General features: G+C 31.3%; 1 protein-coding gene across 1 annotated transcript; it reads right to left on the bottom strand.

The window, feature by feature from the left end:
- Nucleotides 1-265: 265 nt before the first annotated feature.
- Nucleotides 266-16402, bottom strand: LOC148601531 (tumor protein p63-regulated gene 1-like protein). The gene is made up of 5 exons (XM_088556492.1): nucleotides 16060-16402; nucleotides 12213-12304; nucleotides 10752-10928; nucleotides 10250-10385; nucleotides 266-7100 (listed from the first exon to the last, which is right to left on the bottom strand). The coding sequence occupies exons 1-5, from the start codon at nucleotides 16345-16347 to the stop codon at nucleotides 6891-6893; spliced, it is 903 nt and encodes a 300-aa protein (XP_088412618.1). The 5' UTR covers nucleotides 16348-16402; the 3' UTR covers nucleotides 266-6890.
- Between the last annotated feature and the right edge of the window lie 1979 nt (nucleotides 16403-18381).

Below are 18381 nucleotides of genomic sequence, written 5' to 3'. Positions count from 1 at the left end.
TTGTTCATGCTATAAAGCAAAATGTTACAACATGACATTGTGACTCATAAATGGTGCACATCCCCCTGGCATCAATAATAAGCACTATGTGTCTCAGCTCGTCTAAAACTAGGTTTTGGCTTTAATATGTTCTTGCTAAAAACATTGACATTTTGCCTACAAAGTATACGGTAGAGATAAAATCTATTGTGCTTCAACTTTATTCAGCAGTGGGAGACATTTGAATACCAAGAGTAATTTTGTTCATACAAAAAGAAAGGCATCATGGCAGTCTATGGAATCATCATTTATTTATCGATATTAATCACCAGTAAACAGTACCAAGACCAATCGTCAATCATCTTAGCATCAGTAATCGATTTCACAAAAGTCATTAGTGTGAAATTAACGATAAGTAGTGATGTAAGAACACGAAATGGCATAATGATTAAAACGACATAACTTAGGACAAATTATACTCCTATGAACTCTCTTCGACCATGACTCTCTTGTACACTTGTCAATTATCTTTTTTTAAACAACAAGATTGAAATCGTAATTCGAAACCATATACATTTTTCATATTACTTTAAAAGTTTTACTAAATATTCTATCTAATCATTAAAACCAATTTAACATCATCAAGACAATATAACTATAATTTACTTCAAAAACTTTATCAATTAAACCCTCATAATGTTATATGTTATGTTTGAAAAAAAAATCAACTTTAACCAAATATACAGCATTCAGCAAAGTAAAACAACTGAAATGCATTAACTGTCAGATGAAATTATCCATTATTAGCAAGTGAATAAAAATGACACACAATGATATATATAAATATGTCTGAAAAATTCTCAAAGATGTTAGAACTGTCAAACTTGCGATGCAAATTTTTGGTCATTCCCTCCACGGGACTCGAATTCGTACTGCTGTGACATCTATGGCAACACTGCCTGCACATAGTCCAGAGCCCTAGACCACTCGGCCAGTGAAAAATATAGCTTTCGCTGGCCGGGTCATTCCTCCTCGTAGGATTAATCTAGGGCTGTAACTAAGTACACGATGTATGGTAGTACGAGACCACTCATTTAGATGTTATTATGTAGGATAGGGGATCAAATTAATGGTGCATGTCACAACAAATCAATATTATACAACGTCTCAGAATGTGACGACTATTCGCTACACTGCTCTATCGAATCAAATTGATACAGGGAAGACATTATCTTCCCTGTATCAATTCGATCCGATGGAGCAGAGTAGCGAATAGAGTCGTCACATTCTGAGATGTTGTATATATCTATCTATATCTATATATATATATATATATATATATAAAGTCTAAAGGAATCTGCCAACCAGCAAACTTAATGGGTATTGGATCGTCCAGTCATGACGATGCAGCACAAACAATTATATACTTTATTATAGTGTGTTAACATCTTTATCGGTATCGTTGTACAATCCTTTAGACTTATATATACACACACGTAACGTTTCTTCACAGCAAGAAAATCACTATTGTCAACAAAGAGTTGCATAATGTAGATATAAACTTTATAATAATATATTGTAACAATGCATGTGATGAATCAAATAGCAGAATTCAAAAGCCCAGAGAATATATAGATGCTGACTAGTACACTTAAATTACAAATAAAATAAAGTTCAAGATCAAAGATACTTTTTTCAAGAGATTATTTGAAAATTTTACAGATCTAATGACTATGATAAAGAATAGCAAGTTTCCTTTTCCTACACTTTCAGTAAAGCTACACACAATGACAGATGGTAGCTTCTTCATAAAATAGCCCAATCAGACATGAAGGATTTCTTAAAGTTTTCACATCAAGCACCAAATCATTGTTGGTATATGCTCGATGTATTTTTTATTTTGTCTCAAAAGTTTTTAAGTATCTGTCTACAACACCTTACTCTGTTTGTTTATTCTGTCAGCATCTAAAGAAAAAAATATTATTATCGGTATTATGCTATTCTTTGTTTTCAACCTACAACGATTTTAAGTAGCACTCCAGCTAAGGATCATGCAAAATGTGATTCATGGGTAAAAAGCCTACATATTTTTATTTTTGATATTTTGTTTAAGTTGCCATAGTAAAGAGAAATTAACATGTGGTTTTTCATATAGCCCGTGCTCTTAGGAGATAAAAATTATATAGAATGCACTGTAGATTTCAAAATGAAGGGAGATAACTCTGTAAATGATGCTCAAATACAATAGAATGTACTGGATTTTCAATGTTGATTATGTCCTAAGAGCAGGCAGATTTGAATGAATAATTACACATTTCATAGTATAGACCCATAAAACAAGTTAATTACAAAAATAAAAATATGTAGCCTTTTTTGGGGTGTATCACATTTTTTAGATTTTGCATGATTCTTACAAAGACAGCTACTTAACACTTCAATAAGATAACGAAATATACATCAACAGTCTCTGAAAAATGTTTATATACAGATGCATTTAAATGAAAAAAAGAATTATTCACACCACACATTATACAAATTCAAAAAATACTACATGGGTAAGCAATTAATTTACAAACTGTATTACAAGATTTGGATGGTGAATTAAACAGAGACCAAGTAAACTGGAAACCTATCACAAGATTCAGTAAATTGTAAAATGCAACCGATAAATCAAAATTACAAATGACAAATTTTAAGTGCAATGCAGTAAATTTCATTCTAATGGGACTGTTAAATATATCTGCGTGAAAGGAAGCTAAAATACCATCCAATTATGTTGATTGTACAAACTAATATTGCAATGAAATTAACATAATATGGATTATCAAAAATCACACAGAAATTGTTAATTAAAAGCATGTAAAATGGAACTAAGAAAACCGAGACAGAAATGAAGTATAATGCCTTGAAAAATACACAGAAACCTAATACAGATGACAGCCTAGTCAGTATCATTGAGGATAAAATAAGGTATCTTACTTTTGTTTTTGATTTTTCTTTTCAAGCTGTCGTAAAAAACTACCTACTAATATTTCCAATTTAAATTGACCATTATATAAACCACAAAACAAACATTAGTGAAAGTTTCAGACGTAATGATTGGATTTCTTCAAACATACTTTAACAAACATAAAAAAAATGAATACATACTATACAAAACAAGATGATGAACGCTCTGTTGTGCTAAAAATACACCCACACAACAATTCTGTGAAATAAGTTGTACCCTTAACAGGAAGGAGATAAAAATAAAAATACCATATATCTAAGCATTCTCTCCAACTGAAACTGAGCTATCGGTTATAGAAAAATGTAACAGACAGACAGACAGACAGACAAGGTGAATGCAATATATCTTTATAAAGTAGATGAATATAATTTTCAACCCATCATACCTAAATTTCAATCTTTCACATGAGGAATTTTTGTTTATTTCCAGAGTTATGAAGTTGTGGCTTACATCTAATTTGGTGCTTTTTTTATTAATTAACAGAAATACTGGACACCTCATGGTACAAAATCTGGTGCCTAACAAAATATGAATATTATGATTGAAATCAATGGTGAAATAAGTTAAAGAAACTTTGGAACACAAATATAAATAAATGGCACATATATATTGCAAATGGAAAAAACGATTAAATGTTATTCACATCTATAACTAACCTAATGTAAATTTAACTCACAACTATTTGTGGAATTGTTATTGCAACATTGAAAATTTTCATTTTTTTAGTATTAAAATAGTCAACAAAAAAGTCCAAGCTAGGAAAAATATTGCAAGTTTCCATCACTGCAATTGTCAACTAATCCCTACAATACCTTCAAAATTATTGTACAAACATGTCGAACATAACACAGGAAAAAGTTACTTAGAAAATAAGATGTTCAACAAATACACAGCAAACATTTAAAAAGAGCAGATAGGTATTTTATTTTTCCGACAGATACTAAAAAAGGTCAAATCTTAGAAGAAAATGTGATAAAGACTTTCTGACTTGAAAATGAAGAAAAAAAGAGGTAGGTTTCTTAAACTAATAGGTAGATAAACAGAAATCAACATGTTTCAACACTGGCCTTACAATCTCATAAATATTTTTGATTATAAGAAATACTGTGCAAATTTCTACACAAGTACTGCAAAATTCTAAAACTATTTTCTATCTTGTCATTCACATAATGTATTATGTTGCAAAAGAGCAAATGAAAGTATTGTAAAATCTAAAATTATATTGTCCAGTTTGTAATTTTTTTTCATCATTGAGAATATAAAAAAAAATATTGTAATGTTTTCTTTTATTTTTGCACATTATTAATATTGATCATAATTCTACAGAAAAACATTCATTAACCTTGCGTTATATATAAATATTTATAATAAAGTAAACTATATACAATAATAAATAGTAAATACAAAATGTAGAATCATTCATTTACAAGTTACAAACAGTATATATTTTAATATCTAATCTGTTTTCATTACCAATATTCAATTTGATCTACTAATTAGTTCCCTTGCGATTCAAAATATAGATGGCTAAGAGAGAAAGCAATCTCAAAATTTAGGCAAAGAATGTCACAATCAAAATTGGGTCGGGCATGCATATTTTGGTAATTGACATTTAACAATACTGTACTGCAATGTAATCTCTAAAACATTCATCAAGCCAAAATTAAAATTGCGCTTGTTTAACATAGCCTCGCTATCTATAAAGTATTGGCCCCACCAGAATTTGTTTACACGACCTTTGATTTTTTTAAATAAAGACAGCATACATATAGCTTATTGAATCAATCTGTTTGGGAATTCAAAAAAAAAAAAACAAAAAAAAAAAAACATAACAAAACAAAAAAAAAAGCAAAAACACAGAATTATTTCCCTACCCAATACCCAACATGAAAGTATGGAGTATGCAACCTTTAAAAAAGTATTTCAAAGTAACTATCACCTAGGGCCTTTGGGGTTTAAAGCCATGATTGCAACATATCCTGCATGTTAATGGTTCCAATACTAAAGTTTAGTATTTATGGAGGAACTTGTTGGACTTCCTTGTATGACACACAATTCAAAAATAACAAAAGTTCATGTACTGAGTTTCCTTTAGACTATTTACACTGCAATTTTACCAAAACATCAGCACTGCTAAAAACTTTTTCGAATTTTGATTTATTTCCTATGTATAGCCTCAGAGAAAAATAATGCCTCAGAAAGATATGTTCATAAAATAAAAACACTGACCTTATTTTTACCAGCACTCACAACACATTTAAAGCAGATGGTCTAAGGAAAGTTATGGAGTATGGAAATGCACAGAGTCATACCAAACCTGTGATAAGAATTGTGACTGCCACTTCATTTCTAAAGAGTTGATGGCTAGAAGTTAAGGGGTGGATCCAGGATTTCAGAGAGGAATTAAAAATATTAAATGGTGGGCGAAGCAAGCAGTGTTCTAGGATATTTCAGAAATTGAGGTTTTCTCATGAAAAATCCACATAAAATCAACTTTCCCACAGTCAATGACTGCTTTCCTAACAAAACAAATCCTTACAGCATATGAAGTTTTCAACTTGCCACAGGAAAGTGTAACTAAGTACCTAACTTTCCCTGACCCAAATTTCACTTGCCTTGGGTAACGGGAAATAGGAATCCTAGAACACTGGCAATGCAAGACAATTTTAGGGGAAAAACAAAATTTTATGCAAAACAAAACAAAAAATTCCAATTTTAGAGCTGGGGGAGAAAACTTATCAACATTGCATTTAAATCCAGGTGTTGCTATAACGTACTGTAATCATCAATTTTTCTGTCACTCTGCTATTTGTAAAAAAATCAAATGATTGCCATACAGAATGGTCAGGATAGATGTGTGGTAAATTAAGATGACAAAATAAAATGTGTGGTGATATATAACATGTACCTTGGATATAATATAGTGAACAAATGTTTGGCCAAGATTAACATATTTTTTTTATTATATCAAACCAAATAGGACAATGAGTACTCAATTTTTTTAGCAAGAGGGATGAGAACTCTTAAACATATAAAAAGTCAGTTGCATATTGCTAAGAAAAAGTGTGAAAGTTGTAACCTAAAAGAGAAGGATGATGTTACTTTGTATGATTTTAGTTACTGTATGTTCTATGTTGTGTATGTCTGTTTTCCATGTTGGGTCTTTGTCCCTCGATTACATTCTGTTGATTACCACTATAACCTTGGTTCCCTTGATTACATAGATAGAGTATATTCACAGATTATTAAAGCACTTTTAGAGCCATCATGCAATTCTATAATAAAATTTTAAACAACTATTACAACAAACGTTATCAAAAAACTAATTTTGAAGGATTTATACATGTACTTCTGACATGCTTTCAAAAAGATAGAAATTTCAATAATCAGAATATACACAGAAAAAAATATTGAATAACTAGTTTTTCTTTTATATTCTCGTGTACGTGTATAACTAAAGACAATGTACAAAATATAGAAAATAAATGCACCTTACCAAAAGGGAGGCTGTATGTAAATAAATAGTCTTTAGTACAAAAAGATCAATGAATTAACACTCTAAAAGGAACAAGTGTTTTCACTTTAATAACAAAATTCAAGATTTTTTAAACTTAAAGGTGGACAAGTATGTCAATCATGTCATAATTTATAACCTCAAAAGAACAATTTTAGTCTTTAAGTTCTGTAGTCAGAGGTAACTTGGATTATAGAAATTTTTACACCACAAAACTAAATACATGTACATCTCCCTACTTTTGTGCATGATTTAACTTGCAATACAAAAACATGTATAAATTTCATACTAATATCATCCCCCTCTTTTAAATGTGAATTTTATTTGTGAGCTACACAACACTGCGTAAGTTAATAAGATAAAAAGTTGATGTAAAATTGTGAACAGTTAGAAACAGACTCCATTTCTGTCCATGAAAAATCCGAGTCCACTCTGGTTGTAGATAATTGATGACAGACTAGCATAACTTTCAATCAATATGGGGCCTTCCAATATGGTGACTTTTTCTCCTGGGCGTTTCTTTTTATAGCAATCACTGACAGCCTGCACTAAATGTTCATAAAACTCGTCCACATTGTATGTGATGGTTTCATTTTCCTGTAAACAAATGTTTAAACGACAATTAGATACAAAATGTAAAGTATAAAGTCAAAGACAGAAACAGAGCTGGTAACAAAAAAAAGAAAGGTAAACTCACACACTCACATACATTAAATTTTAAGACTATTCCATTGTAAGGGGTATGTCATCAAGAGTCAGTTGAGCATTTGGTTAGGGGAATTAATTATGTATGCTTGACTCTAGTGACTCGGGATATGTGTGTAGGTTAAGACTCTTTTACTGAAATATTGCAAAGTACAGTGTAACTACAAATTTATGTTTCAACAATTTAATAATAACAATAGCCAAAAGTAACCAAAATATAAAATGCACTATAAAGATTGTCACAGTTTCTGGTTCTATAATGTTAATTTTCAAATTAACAATGTCCAAATTCACAAAATCCAAATCTGTGACATTTGATGTATTAATCTCGGGTCTAATTCCTTAATTGCTTACATATGAATTAATAATTAACAAAAATAATAGAGACAAGATGAATGAAAAATATTTCATAAAATTTCTGCAAAAATTTCAAAACTTGTGCAATGAATTTTGCACCCATGTCAGATAACAAAAGGCTATGACAAGAGTTAAGGAACTTAAGTCATACTGAAGTCATATAAAAAGTCATAAGTGTAAAATTTATCATAAGTTATGACACTATTTTCCATTGTGAAACCATAAGTCACAATTACTTTCACTCTTACAAGTTTTTGTGACACATGTGACACTAGACTTTTATAAATTTAACACTAAAAGACGTATAAATATTAAAAATTATGACAACAGATTCTTAATAAGTGTAAAATGGTAATGTAGTATGAAGTAAAAAGTGGTTGAGTGAAGATGTTGAAAAAGAATTTATACCATAAATTGTATCATAGTCATAATCAAAGGTCCAGAAATTTTGACAGCCAATGCCGGACATTTTAACAAACTTCAGCAGACATTTGTGTCAGTCTTTTATCATGTTCAGATCGAAAATAAACTAAAAAAAACCCTTTCTTATGTTGTTATTTTAAGATAAATATTGGAATTGTGTTATTTCATCACATAATCTGTTTTTTTACAAAATATCACAGCGAGTGAACGAGTTAGGTTTCGACCACACATGGACGTTACATTATGTAAAAAAAACATTGTATCTCTCGGACTTTTTCGTCACAAACAAACAGCCGAAAACTTCTGAGTGATGAAAAAATTATCGATTATTAATAAAAGAAAATCACGAACAGACTTTGTATATTGATGATGGTCGGTTGACTTTTATGTTAAAATGATTCAATCGATGAATTAATAATTACACACAGCCGAACAGCCGAAAACTTCTGAGTGATGAAAAAATTATCGATTATTAATAAAAGAAAATCACGAACAGACTTTGTATATTGATAATGGTCGGTTGACTTTTAAGTTAAAATGATTCAATCGATGAATTAATAATTACACACTATGACTAATTCGTAGTTTCAGTTCCATGTGCTTTCGTTACCTCTGAAAGATCGGCAAGAAAATGGTGGACTTTGCTTTTTACCCTTTGACCTTAAGGACGCTCTTCTATGGAAATGCAAGTAACCTGATCGTAATTCTGTTTTCTGATTGGCCAAATGCTGATAAATTAGTGGCGTTAGAAAAAACTGTACTGTATAGAAAATTTGAAATTATGTGTCTTGTGTTTTTTTCTTGAAAGAAATGTACGAACTTTGAAGTAAAAGGAACACAATTTTAATGCGTCGGCTATCTTTTTTTTAAAGATAGTACTCGTTCATAATTAATCAAGTAATAAATGCATGAAAACTCTCCGAGTTACTTTAATTAATTCGTATACGCAATGGGACTGCAAGTGTAACGTTAATTCAATTATGCAATCAACTAATCAATTACAGGTAAATCACAGTCACAGGTGGCTGCACATTGACACACACCTGTCAATTTATTTCAAATAAACAATTAGGAGACTTGAAGACAGAATGTTTATACACTAATAAAACCACGCAGAAAATTTTTATGTCCGATATTGAGAAATGGTCGTCAGCCATTTGCAATATTTGTCAGTCAATGATCGGCATTTTTTACTGTTTCCGGACCCTTGGTCATAATAAAACAAATTTAGTTGAAAAATAAAAAATAAAAATAAAAATTTAAAAGAATATACGTCCAGACTATGCCCAAAACATAAAATTCTACTTTACTAACAAAACAACTGGTCTAATAAAATAAATTTCCTTGAAATTAAATTTTTGAAAACTGCTACTACAACATTTTTTTTCTAAACTAAACCATAGAGACCAATAAAATTGGTTGAAAAAGTAGGATATATTTAATCCAAAAATACCAAACCCTATGGTCCAATGAATTTGTTTGTTTCTCTTAGATTTTGGGTCTAAAATATAAAAAAAAAGATGTTTAAATATAGTACTTTTGTGCAAATTTTGCTTTGGAAAACCAGTGGAAAAAAATCACAGTCTAATCTTACTAATTTTTTTTCTATGCTATGCACACTCTCTTGAATATATATTTTGATAAGTCATTTTTAAAAACCAACAGTAAGATCTGTTGTTTAACAATCATGTGACCCTATCAAAATGACATAAAGCAATAAAAAAAAATGTTACCTGTAAACACCTTAACTGATTATAATTTGAGCTACATGCAAATGTGCAACGACATATCGTAAATGGGTATAAATTTGCATAGTAAAGAACCGATAACTCCAGAATTCAAGATAATGACTTTCCGGTTAAAAAAGAGTTTTGTTAACGTATCTTCCAGAGATTGTTTATATATAATATATTATATTTTAATGGTTTCAAGGTTTTATTAACATTGTCATAGTCATTCATTAAGGATAGCGGCACTGATAAAAATTCTTTGAGTTCTATTGCCAGTTTGACTGTTTGAGTGACGGCTTTCTTTGACTGCACTTCACCCAAAATTTTGAATGAAAGCCATCAAAAGTGAACTAAACAAATCTAATTTATACATGGTACATGAACATTTTTTTCTTGAAATATCTTTATATAAGGCGAAGTGGACGATAAGTCGAGGCTGACAATTTGCTGAAAAAAAGATTTTTTATACTGACTTATAGTCAGAACAATACGGTATATCTTATAATAAAAACCCTACTAAATTCAAAATACCTTGGGGTTGTACAATACAGGATGGTGAGAGAATGTAAGGTAAGGAATGGTAGAGCAGAAAGGGTTCCACTTTTGTGCCCATGACAGTTCCTCGTTCTTATTCCATCGAATCTGTATGCCGCCATGTTCTCGTTCACTGTGAAATATAAGTTTAATCATAGAAACAGAAATCGGCAAAATCAGAAGTAATAAAGTGTCATATATGGTAAAATCAAGTTTGAAGGGTGGAATTCTGTATTAAATTGAAGAAAAATCATGTCTGTTGTATGAAAGAGAAATTTACAAGATTGCTGCAACTCACTCATTACCTTCAGCAACTTTCAAATTTTTTTACCCCAATAACAGCCTAATCACAGCCTATGCTTGAAATTTTGAAGTACCGAAAAACCTGATAAAATTCACGAACAAAATAAAATATCCTGCTAATAACAATGATAAAACAATAACAAATTTACAAAGTGTTAAAATGAAAACCCAAGTTTTCTTCTCACTAGTGACTTACGGCATTAGACTTTTTTCAGGATATCTGAAATCTCCGATTGCAATATGATCCACCATATGTAACAATAGCCTCCGCCATTCTTCTAACTTGCTCAAAATAAAGTTGTACTTAAAGACCATTATAGAACATTCTGTCAATATGACTATTTTCTCTCTTTCCATATTCCAATGATCAATTCTATAACAATACAAAAAATGCTACATTTACAATCAATCGGAACACCTCAGCTTTTCTAGTTACACAAAAAAAGCCCTTGGAGGCACTAGGCGGATGGATCTGTCTGGAATTTGAAGGATCTGATTTCAAAATTATAGTTAAGCTGGTTGAATTTTTTACCATTACTTTTTATCTTAGCTCCTCCCTTCGCATCAAAATTCTTGGAAGAGTTGTTTTCTTTATTTCTAGTGCTATCCAACTAAAATTTTTAGCACTACCTGGTGGATAAAACTATTTTGATTCATGTATGACTACAATTCTGGCAATTTCTTCAAGAAGAAATTCTCCTTTCTGCATCCAATGTTATATTTAGTGTAGTGGAAATGGCCGAGTAGTTCCAATTGCAGTTACAATGACAAATGACATTTTGTTGGGAGGATTGGTGTATAACAAGGTACCTTGAACTTCATATTATATTAGCAGGTCCGAAATATTCCATTACTTTTACTGAACCTTTAGAAAGACTGTGTCAAAACCCTCTAGACAAAAAAAAACCCACCATGAGGAATTATTTTATCAATTATGAACAATATTTCTCTTAATATTGAAAGTGTAAAATTTGAAATTTAATTTCTTTGCAACTTATATTACGTGGGCTGATATAAATAAAAATGTATAAATACTGGAATTGTAAAATTTAAACATTTATTTTGTTTTGAAATTTTATTTAGTCTAAGTTTTTTTTAAAGTTTAGATGAATGGTATAATCAATTAGTTATAATGTATTTTGATCTTTTCATGATGTTCATAATTGCTTATTTAACCACGATAACAACTTTCAATTGGTTTGTAATTGAAATCAATCAGGAAGTATTTAATTGAAACCATTTATTTTTGTGTTTTAACTTCAAAAAAAGAATTTAAAAAAATACACAAAAAACTTCCTAAATACACTAAACAGAATTAAAAAATACCCAAACCAAAAAAGAAAAAAAAATCAATTCAAATATGAAAGGAACACACAACAAAACAAAAAAATAAAAAAAATATATATCAACATTAAGCTTATTATAAGATGGGGGCTTTTGTCTAGGGGTGTGTGTTTTGTCCTTGGGGGATTTTATCCAGTGGGGGGGGGGGCTATTATCTAGGGTTTTTTTGTCTGGGGGGGGGCTTATGTCCTAGGCCCAAAACTTAAATAAATGTTGATATGTTTTTTTTTTTTAATAGTTCTAGTTTACATCATGGTTTGTGCCTCAGTCTGTCAGCCTATACATAAAATTTGTAAAGGATTTCATAACATACTCTGTCAATAAGTATTTTCCTATTATTTTCCCATCCAGATCTTCTTTCACATGTTCTTTACACTTATCAATTGCTTTGTCGAAGTTGGTTTCCTGGAAGTACATATACATTGTACATAAATAGTGCACATACGTGTACATAGTATTCAATGAAAGTAACAGATTTTACTTCATACCCAATATTATAGATATGAACACTCTAAACATTACGCTTCACACTATACGATAACTTCTGGTTACTCATTTTAGACCTTTTGACTTCAGAAAAAGGATCAAACAAGAAATATGAGAAAAATTTACATCATTTTCTTGATGAGAAATAAATTGAAACCGACTTTTTCACATCTCATGCAATTTTCAGTTCATAACATACTGTAAGAATGAGCATTTTAACAAAACATTATTTGGGTATGGGGAAAAGTTCGTATGGGTACGGGTTACACATTTTAGACCATAACATATTTATCGAAAGGTTGTGATGAACCTTAACATTATGTTGCACACAAGGGTTTCTTATTTTAGAGTGTTGAGTATCAAGTCAAGAAAATCAAGTATCGAGTTTAAAAAGTCGAGTATCGAGTTAAAAACTGCATACATATTAATACCAACTTTCAAAATGTTACATAAACAGTAAAAACGTCCATGGAAATAAAACTAAAATGTTTAAAGCGTTGTTTTTAGGTATATCTCTCTTTTTCTTTTCAGGGTCTGTACAGCCGAGTCCCAAACGCAAGACACCCCCCCTTTTCCCCCAAGCGGTCAAAATAAATCTGTTAAAAATAACTTCATCTAACTCGAATATCAACTGGATAAAGATCTTTGGTATATTTCTTCATAATCTATTCAGATTTCTCAGATCAACTTCAGGTCAGTTAAGTGAGCGATTAAATGTGGTCTTAGTGTTATAACGTGATTTTTGTTTTATTTTTCATTCAGGGCTACAGAGACCCAAGCCATTGATATGTCGATTGAATGTTTTCATGTGAAAGTATTGAAATCGAGTGCAACCCCCAAATGGATTCAAAGAGCAGTCTTTAATTTGTATTTAAGAGAGAGCAGCCTTTGAGCAAGTTGGGAAATTAAGAAAATGTACTTTTTACTTCATATCCTTTCTCTTCAAATAACCTACTGAAAATTACGTTTTACTAATTTTTCATACATTTCATATTTATCGTGTCAAAAACTTTATGTTTAAAGACTTTATATACAATCCTACAAAATAGATGTGCTAGCATTATATTGTTATCAGTATTTAAATTCATTCTATTTATCTTCTTTATACCTTTAACTGCTAAAAACTTAAAAGAGAATGTGTCCATTGGACACAAATGTTCCCGCCAAAGTCCAAACTCAATTTTAGTTGCAACATTGGTAAAAGATGTGGTGCTGAAGGTGCAAACCAAATGTGAAATCATTTCCAAAAGTGGTTGCTGAGTTTTATTTAGCTGATGAAAATAATTTTGGATGTACTTATGGACGACGACAAAATGATGCACCCCATGCCTATTGGCCGTTTGGAAAAAGGAGAGGGGGCTAAAAACACTGTAAATACTTAATAAAAATAGATAATACGGAACTTTAATATATTTTCTGACAAAAACATGTGATTTTTTTAGACGAACTATAAATAAATAGAAAAAAAACAGTAACTTGACATCCCATATTACAAGGATACAAAAATGAAACATAGCAGTAGAGCAATGAAACTAAAACCTAACTAGATTTTTCATACTTGTTTGGTTAGATGGATATTTAGTGAATTTTTAAATTGGACAGCAGCTGGATTGATTGTTCAAGCAAATTCGACTTATTGCAGTGAAATTTTAACATATTGTAACCAATTTCAGACCAAAAACAGTAAAGTGGGCGTTTGTAGAGAAAGAAAAACAACGATCTGTCCGCTCGTCAGGCTCGCCTGTGGACGTTAGAATGCTGACAGAAACGAAAATAGACGGAGATGACCAATCGATATACTCATGAGATGTTATACAATAATATCAAAAACTGAAGTATGACTGTTATAGAGGAACAAAGTTTAATAGACTATTGATAGTAAAAATCCATAGAAAACATATTAAGATTTTCTTTCCTTTTTTCTCTAAAATATTTGTGTTTGAGGGTTTTTTCTTTTGATTTTCTGGGATGATTATTTTTTTTTCTTCTCTGACAAGACGTCATATATATACATGTCATTTTAAAACAGGAGTTTAAACAATACTTGTACGACTATTAAGCGACTACGTTTTTCTTTTCAATGTTTCTCCAATCAGCAATAAGCGTTGATTAAAGATATTCTAGGTTTGAACAGTCAAGCGTGCATACGACTTTAAAGGAGCTTTTATTATTTTGAATATTTCATATTAGCTTTACAATAAGACTTTGTGGAATTTGTGCAAAAATAAAGAAGGAAAACTACCAAAAAAGTCTGCCGTCAAATGTATCTGTGCAATAAGTTTTGGCACCAAACATTTCACGAGAGCCTTAAAGATTTGCCATTTTTAATTACAATTTTTTTTAAATCTTTCCAGAATTTTAAAAATTCACAACCCCCATCTTTTTTCAATAATTTTTCAGACGGTTACCAATTTTTTAAATTCTCGACTTTTTTTCAGAATCCTGAATGCTGCATTTTCCGATGAAATGATACTTTGTACAATAGTTTCACAGAAAGGATAGATATTGACAATTTATCTTATTAAAAAAATCAAGCAATTTTCTTTGAAAAAATTGAGTGGTCTCTAACTTATGGCCAAGTGTATATTTTAGGAGTTATCAACAGGGACGTAGCTGCCTATACGCAAATACGCAGTTGCGTACTTTCGGATAAAGTAACAAAAATAAAAACACACATTTTAAAGATGAAATAAAGATTTTATGCAATGACTCACTGGGGGCCTTGAGCGACCCCCACAAGATCCCTCGCCGTAATTTTGCGTACAAATAAAACAGGCCTAGCTATACCCCTGATCAAATAATTCGAACTTTAATTTTGCTTTCTAGGAAAATTGAACCCAAAGCAAAGTAACCTTAAATATTCGAAAACATAGCTGAATTCATGAGACTCAAAAATATAAGGGAGATCAATTATATCATATGGTGCAATTTATACTTTACTTCCTATTACACCATTCTTTTTCTTATATTATACAAATAGATTTTTCCTATTTGTGAAAAATACCATGATCAAAGTATTTATTACCCATATCATACATTGTATAACAATTTGTAACTCCTCAAATTTTGTAATTTCGTCTTGGATTTTCTGAATATTTTTTTCTGTTTGGACAGAACTAACTTGATTTAGGAAACACTTTACTTTTGATAAGATGTGGTTTGGAACCATTTTTCGTCTCCCACTGACAAAAAATTTGAACGGTCATGTTTTATGTGCGTACATGTCTACTGTATACCACCTGGGCTATATTTACTGTTACGCTCTTGGCATGGGACATTTCTCAGATGTTTAAATATAAAAAAACTACAAGGGAGTGTCTTTTCATATTACTTTTTATCTTCATGTTTCACGTTAGTTTACCATATTTATATCTTTTCAGTAATTGTGTTTTTTGAACTCGATACTCAACTTTTTTTACTTGATACTCGACTTTTTGAACTCGATACTCTACTATTTTTACTTGATACTTGACTTTTTGAACTCGATACTCTACTTTTTTTACTTGTTACTCGACCTTTTCAACTTGATACTCGACTTTTTTTACTCAATACTCAACATTTTCAACTCGATACTCGATTTTTTTTACTTGATACTGGACCTTTTCAACTCAATACTAGACTTTTTTTAACTAGATACTCGATACTTTAACAGAAGTGAACATCGTTGCACACACCTTGTAAGAGAAATACTGATCAGACATCAGATCAGTCTTTATGACGCCAGGTCTCATAGATGTCTTACTAGATGTACTTCTAACACTCTGTCTACCAATAACACTCCCAGGACGATTTCTGTTGAAATTAGATCCGGGTCCAGCATAGCCGACACCAGGCTCTTCACCATTTTGCGTGCCAGGGGCGTCTATCTGTAGCGTTGCACCCTTGAATTCTTTGGTACCCGGAGGCTTATCATCATCAAGGTGTTCATCAACAAAATGTTGACCGTTTGAGTTGTTTGCCATTTCGCAAATCGATCTGCGAAAATTATATTTGTATCCTTGACGTCAGAGTCACACTTCCGCTTGGAAGATAACTATAAATTTATTACTTTGTCTTCGTGAACGAAACTGAACGTTGCATAGTTGTATTCATTTTATACTGAAATGATTTCCAATTCTAGTATAGATATATAGAAATAACTCTGTTAACACATATATTGTATTATAGATGAGACATTTTTTGTAACAGTAACCGGTCAGATGGATTTTATTAGTTTACATTATTACATTACCATAACGCCCACTTAGGCTATGTAAGGAATGTTACATGTACATTTTTATTTGAGAAAAATATTTAACAACTAAAAAAAGTTAAATGATGAAAACCGAAATAACTAACTGACAAGGTACATAGAAAATGCGAAACGAAATCGAAACGAAACAAATTGAATCGAAACGAAGTGAAGTGAAATCGAAACAAAACGGAATAAATAGACATTCAATGCAATACATATAAAATTATTATGCATCTGACATACAAGTCAAGTAAGGTTGATTTAGAGTCAGAGTTTTAATGCAATAAAAACGTTAAAGTATGTTAGTGGAGCCAATCGCTTGTTCATGCTTAAGTTATTGTATATGTTGCGTTATTGTAGTGCAATGAAGATGCTTTCTTGGTTTGGTCAGTGAAGGGTTTCAATATCGTTACTATCTTGGTCTCTTTGCTTTTACCTCATTTATTCCAATTTAAAAGAAAACTCTCAAGACTTAATGGCCCCTTTCAGTTGACGTGTATAGGATGAAACAAATACATTTACATTTGCATTTATCATATCATAAAACCACCAATGGCTTAATTTTCTCCAGAATAATTTAGACTGTGCCGACAAAGGAAGAATAGCCCACTTATTAAACTCATTTTTTCAATAGTTTCAATATCAGAATATATTTCTTTTGCTACCACTTTTTTATGCGCATCTCGATCGATCTAGGCAGGCAAAAATTTCTAATCATAAGTTGAAATCCCGGATCCACCCCTGAAATTACTTAATGTAGCATACACTGTTTCTAGGTAAACATTTTTTCTCAACTCTTGTGGACAATATACTTTTATCTTAAATTATAAATTTAGTAATAAAATATCTTGTTAGCAAAGACAAAGAAATATAACTGGCCAAGTTTTCAAATCTTCTATAGGCACAAAAACCTTTTATCTTACTCCGCTAAAGGAATTTAGAAAAAGGAAAAGGGTTACAATTTTTGCGAAATTAAAACTTCCAAGCTAACCAGCGGGTTCACTAGGTTGTTGCTTTGAAGACGCGCGGTAAAATGTGTCGGCGTTGGAAGTCAACATTAAAGTACTAAAGTCCTTCTGTCTGAAATTCTGATCGAGGCCTGATTGTTTTTTTTCATGGCATATTTCATTTGGGATATTCCGAATATCTGGACACATTTTTCTGAATCAGGGAGTGTAATGTCCCATCCCATTTTTCATTTAATCATCATTTCATGTTCATTTTATTATCCCTTTAATGCTCATCGCCTGAATATAGCTGAAATATTGCTGCTCGGGCGTTAAACCCCAACAACCAAACACACAAATTGGCATTAAAGACGCCCTTCCATGGAAACGCAAATCACCTGAGGGCGATTCTGTATCCCGATTGGACAAACATTGATAACTTAGTGGCGGTTGAATTCATGACTCCGATCGTGTGGAAATATTTCTTCCTCTCTACCCTCCTCACAGCCGTAGTTGTCCGTACAAATTTCATCTTCCACCGAATACGATGATCCTCCGGGGCAAGTCAGAGCGAAGGTGGACTCAAAACCCTGACTTGGGAGGATGCGAATACAACCGATAAAAAAAAAAAAAAACAATATGGCAATAAGTTACATAAAATGGGGCATTATTGATTTTCAATGTCCATGTAACAAACTGTACCAAAATTTGTTTTGGCATACTCTAAACCCACGCAATTAAGAAAATGCGCTATAACTCCGAATGGCACCCTCTATTTGTTCCTCTCTCTTACAAGTAGATTTTAATAACGCGCT

This window comes from Perna viridis, chromosome 12, assembly GCF_037379345.1.
Source record: "Perna viridis isolate PV_CMFRI_1.1 ecotype Kerala chromosome 12, ASM3737934v1, whole genome shotgun sequence".
Taxonomy (NCBI): domain Eukaryota; kingdom Metazoa; phylum Mollusca; class Bivalvia; order Mytilida; family Mytilidae; genus Perna; species Perna viridis.
The sequence above is the reverse complement of the archived record's forward strand: the minus strand, read 5'-3'. Positions and strand labels throughout refer to the sequence as shown.